The 4,737-nt window shown below is 42.4% G+C and overlaps 1 protein-coding gene across 1 annotated transcript; it reads right to left on the minus strand.

Annotated features, from left to right (window-relative positions):
• Positions 1-2,911: 2,911 nt before the first annotated feature.
• On the minus strand, positions 2,912-4,737 carry LOC121872167. Its single transcript, XM_042374841.1, has 2 exons — positions 4,721-4,737; positions 2,912-3,446 (listed from the first exon to the last, which is right to left on the minus strand). Exons 1-2 carry the CDS (start codon positions 4,735-4,737, stop codon positions 2,912-2,914), a joined length of 552 nt encoding a protein of 183 aa, XP_042230775.1.

Consider the following 4,737-nt stretch of genomic DNA (forward strand, 5'->3'; position numbering starts at 1 on the left):
CAGAGAGGACAGGAGTAAGGGTGAGGTTGGAAAGAGAGGTGGGGTGAGGAGGAAGGTAGAGTAAGGGGGAGGGGGTAGGAGGGGGGTTAATGGGTCCTTGTGGTCATGTTTCCTTAAATATTTGATCATCTGTTGCCCGTATATGGTGTGTGTGTGTGTGTGTGTGTGTGTGTGTGTGTGTGTGTGTGTGTCATTCTCTTTTTCCACCCTTCTCATCCAGTTATCACATTCTTCTGTTATCTGCCTTTGTTATTACCTGTACCAATCTACATTGTACCTTCACTCGTACTTGTATCCACACTCTTACTTGTATCCACACTCTTACCTGTAACACACTCTTACCTGTAACATACCTGTACCTTTATCCACACACTCCTACCTGTAACACTGTACCTGTATCCCACACCTCTTACCTGTAACACACCTGTACCTGTATCCACACTCCTTACCTGTAACACACCTGTACCTGTACCCTCTTACCTGTAACACACACCATACCTGTATCCACACACTCTTACCTGCTTAACACCTGTACCTGTATCCACCTCCTACCTGTAACACACCTGCACCTGTATCCACACTCTTACCTGTAACACACCTGTGCCTGTATCCACACTCTCACCTGTAACACACCTGTACCTGTACCCCACACACTCTTACCTGTAACACACCTGTACCTGTACCCCACACTCTTTACCTGTAACACACCTGTACCTGTGCCCACACTCTTATAACACACCTGTACCTGTACCCCACGCTCTTACCCCTGTAACACACCTGTACCTTAATCACACTCTTACCTGTAACACACCTGTACCTGTATCCACACTCTTACCTGTAACATACCTGTACCTTTATCCACACCTGCCTCCCAACTCCCAAATCGATAAAATGACATTGATAACGAATGATAAGACTCACCTGTGTACACTAATCACTCGCCACTTGTTGAATCAGCCTCAGGTGTACACACGGTGATGTTAGTAGATCACTCTCAACACTGCAACGTTTCCTATCAATATTGCATCTTAATATCAACATCACCTCTGTCAATATTTGCTAAGGACCACCGTGATGGATGAATGGATGGGTGAATAAGTGGATGGATAGATCATTATTATTTTCTTTTTATTATTTTTATTATTATTATTATTATTATTCCTTACGACAATTTACTCTCATATCATAATAAAGGTATCTAGGTCAGGTAAAGTCTCAGTATACATTTGACGCCATTTTTGTTTCTTGCGTTATTTTTTGTGGTTAAGTGGATTCACACGTCATCACTTACGAGGAATTTTGGTCTTACGAGAATCTGGGAATCCTAACGAAGGATATAAGGACTCCTGATAGTGAGTCCATTTTGGGTGGGAGCAAAGGATGTGGTTGTGGTTATCCTTCCCGTCTCTCCCTCCTCCCTCATCCTTTCTGTCACCACCTCCTTTAGTCTTTCTGTCTCTACCTTTTCCTTCCATCCTTTTTTGTCTCCCTTCTCCCTCATCCTTCCCGTTTCTCCCTTCTTTATCCTTCCTGTCTCTCCCTACTCCTTTATCCTTTCTGGTTCCACTTCTTCCTATTATCCTATCCTTCCCATCTCCTTCCCCTCCCCCTCTCCCCTCTACTGCTTCCTTCTTTCTGGTCGAGTAATTTTGTCCTGTGTGGGAGGAAGGAGCGTGATGGATGACCTCTACGAAGATGGAGGAAGAATAATGACGGATAAAGGATGGATAAAGACTGTGGGAGGGGAGAAGGGGAGCGGGGGAGGGAATGAAGGAGAAATATGAAGAATGGGAAAGAAAAGAGGAATGAGATGGGAAACGATAAATAAGGGAAGGACGGGTGTGACGAAGGGAAAGGAGGGAAGAGGTGTGACGGAGGGAGGGAAGGGATGTGACGAAATTAGTCCAGAACAAAATGTCACATCCTCCGGCTCTACGTGGGGGGGGGGCAGTGTGTTAGTCAGAAGAAAGTACGGCTGGTGATAATTTCCGAATAGTGGTAATAGGAGTGATGGTGGTAGTTGTGGTGGCGGTGGTAGTAGTAGTTGTGGTGGCGGTGGTAGTAGTAGTTGTGTGCTAGTTGTTATGGCGATGGTAGTAGTAGTAGTATAGAGAAATATAGATAAATGTGTATAATGCAGTGAGGATGTATATGTGGAGAGAGAGAACCTTTACAAGATACGCTTCCTCCAGTGGAACGATGGATGTTCCAATAATGTCAGGACGATATACCATTGAGTGGTTAAGAGAGAGGTGGGGAGGATTGCTAGGAATAGAGAGGGAGAAAGAGTGAGAAGTAGGGTAGGTGGGTTGTCATGGAGAGAAGGAGACAGTGAGGAGGTAGGTAGGAAGGAAGGTAATTTATAAAAATGGAGAGAGAAAGGAGGAAGGATTTTTTCGGAGCAGGAGAGAGAGTAGGAGGATGGAGGAGGGGAGGTGTTTTGCTAAGGATGGGGGGGTGAGAGGATTTATTGGAGAGAGAGAGTACAATAAAGTCAATGGTTGTGGAAGTGAATTATTAATCTCCTTCCTCCTTCCTCTAATCTTCTCTCACCTCCTCTTTCTCAACCAAAACAAAGAAATGGAAAAGAAGAAGAAAGTGGAGGAGGAGGAGAAGGTAATAGACGTGGTGATAGATGGTGGACTGACTGACCATCTTGTTATCGACTATAGCTAAGTTAATCATGTATGTATGTATATGACCAGGTAGTGTATGGGTATGTATGTATGTATGTATGCATGTATGTATGTATTTAACCAGGTAGACAGACTATTACAGGTACATGGTATAGATCTATTTGTCATCTGATTATATTTTCATTATCGTCATTAGACAACTTAACCTAACTCGAGTCAATTCGTCTCAGTAAACAACTTCCTTACTACAGTGGCTTCTGGTCAAGGGAGTTTGTCTATTGCCTGGTATAGTGAAGATCTATGGTGATAGTGTTCTTATAGTGAAGATCTATGGTGATGGAGTCCTTATAGTGAAGATCTATGGTGATGGTGTTCTTATAGTGAAGATCTATGGTGATGGTGTTCTTATAGTGAAGATCTATGGTGATGGAGTCCTTATAGTGAAGATCAATGGTGATGGTGTCCTTATAGTGAAGATCTATGGTGATGGTGTCCTTATAGTGAAGATCTATGGTGATGGTGTCCTTATAGTGAAGATCTATGGTGATGGAGTCCTTATAGTGAAGATCTATGGTGATGGAGTCCTTATAGTGAAGATCTATGGTGATGGTGTTCTTATAGTGAAGATCTATGGTGATGGAGTCCTTATAGTGAAGATCAATGGTGATGGTGTCCTTATAGTGAAGATCTATGGTGATGGTGTTCTTATAGTGAAGATCTATGGTGATGGTGTTCTTATAGTGAAGATCTATGGTGATGAAATTGTCCTTATAGTGAAGATCTATGGTGATGGTGTCATATAGTGAAGATCTGTATTTGATGGTGTCCTTATAATTGAGAAGATTCTATGGTGATGGTGTCCTTATAATTGAAGATCCTATGGTGATGGTGTCATATAGTGAAGATCTATGGTGATGGTGTCCTTATAGTGAAGATCCTATGGTGATGAAAATTGTCCTTATAGTGAAGATCTATGGTGATGGTGTTCTTAAAATTCGATGGATTTTTTGGGGGGGAAGGAGCATTATCAATTTCTCGTATTTACCATTATTCCTCTGGCCGAAGTGTGTGTGTGTGTGTGTGTGTGTGTGTGTGTGTGTGTGTGTGTGTGTGTGTGTGTGGGCTTCGTTCTGGACTAGAGCGTTGAGGCAGTGTATTTGTTTGAGCTCTCCCTAGCAACTGGGAGTGGTGAAGGGAGGTGGGGAGGGAACCGGGGGGGGGTGAGGAGGGAGGGAGGGTTTACAAGGAAAAGATCACAATAGGTAGAGGTAAAGACGGGGGGAAAGGGACAGAAGAAAGGGAGGAGGAAAAGTTATGAGGAAGAGGGGGGGAGAAGGAAGAAATACGCTCTCGTGTATGTATTGTAAAGGCAATAAAGTGCTAAGATTCTTTGGCCATGAGGACGAAAATCTCTGTTCATTCTCTCGCTTAACTCAACCTTGTCGATAGTGTTCGTGTTCACTTTGTTTCTGTTTTTGTCATTGGTCGAATGTGTTATTGACTAAGGGAAGATATACATACACACATACATACATACACATACATACAGACACACACACACAAGAAAACCACTTTGCTGAAGATTAAGACGAATGAGAAAGAGAAAATGATGATGACAGCAAGATGCGTAAGACAATAAAGATTAGCAAAAAAAAAAGATGCGAAAAGGAGAGAAGATATAATTAAATAAAGAAGGAATAGGCAAATAAATGATAGGGTAGGAATAAAGTAAATGGAAAGGAGGAAGAAGGAGGAGGAGGAGAAAGGAGGGAGATAGGTATAAGATTGGAAAGGAAATGAGAAGGAGAAAGAGAAGGGGGGAATATAAAGAAGAAGAGGAATAACAACAAGGGAAGAAAGAGAAGATGAAAAGAGAAAGGAAAGAGGAGGAATAAAAGTAGAAAATAGAAAACAAAGAAGAAAATAAAAGAAGGAAGAGGATATTCCAGCTCCAAGTTAAATCATTAAGGGAGCTATTTTTTTTTAGGGTGCACGAGGCCCGGAACGACCCCCCTAAACCACCTCATTGGCCTATTAAAGGGTAATTTGGACCTACCCACCAACACATTAACCAGCATTCTTACCCTTCAGTTTGTTTCAT

This window comes from Homarus americanus, unplaced genomic scaffold (genome assembly GCF_018991925.1).
Source record: "Homarus americanus isolate GMGI-L3 unplaced genomic scaffold, GMGI_Hamer_2.0 scaffold14799, whole genome shotgun sequence".
NCBI classification, from domain to species: Eukaryota; Metazoa; Arthropoda; class Malacostraca; order Decapoda; family Nephropidae; genus Homarus; species Homarus americanus.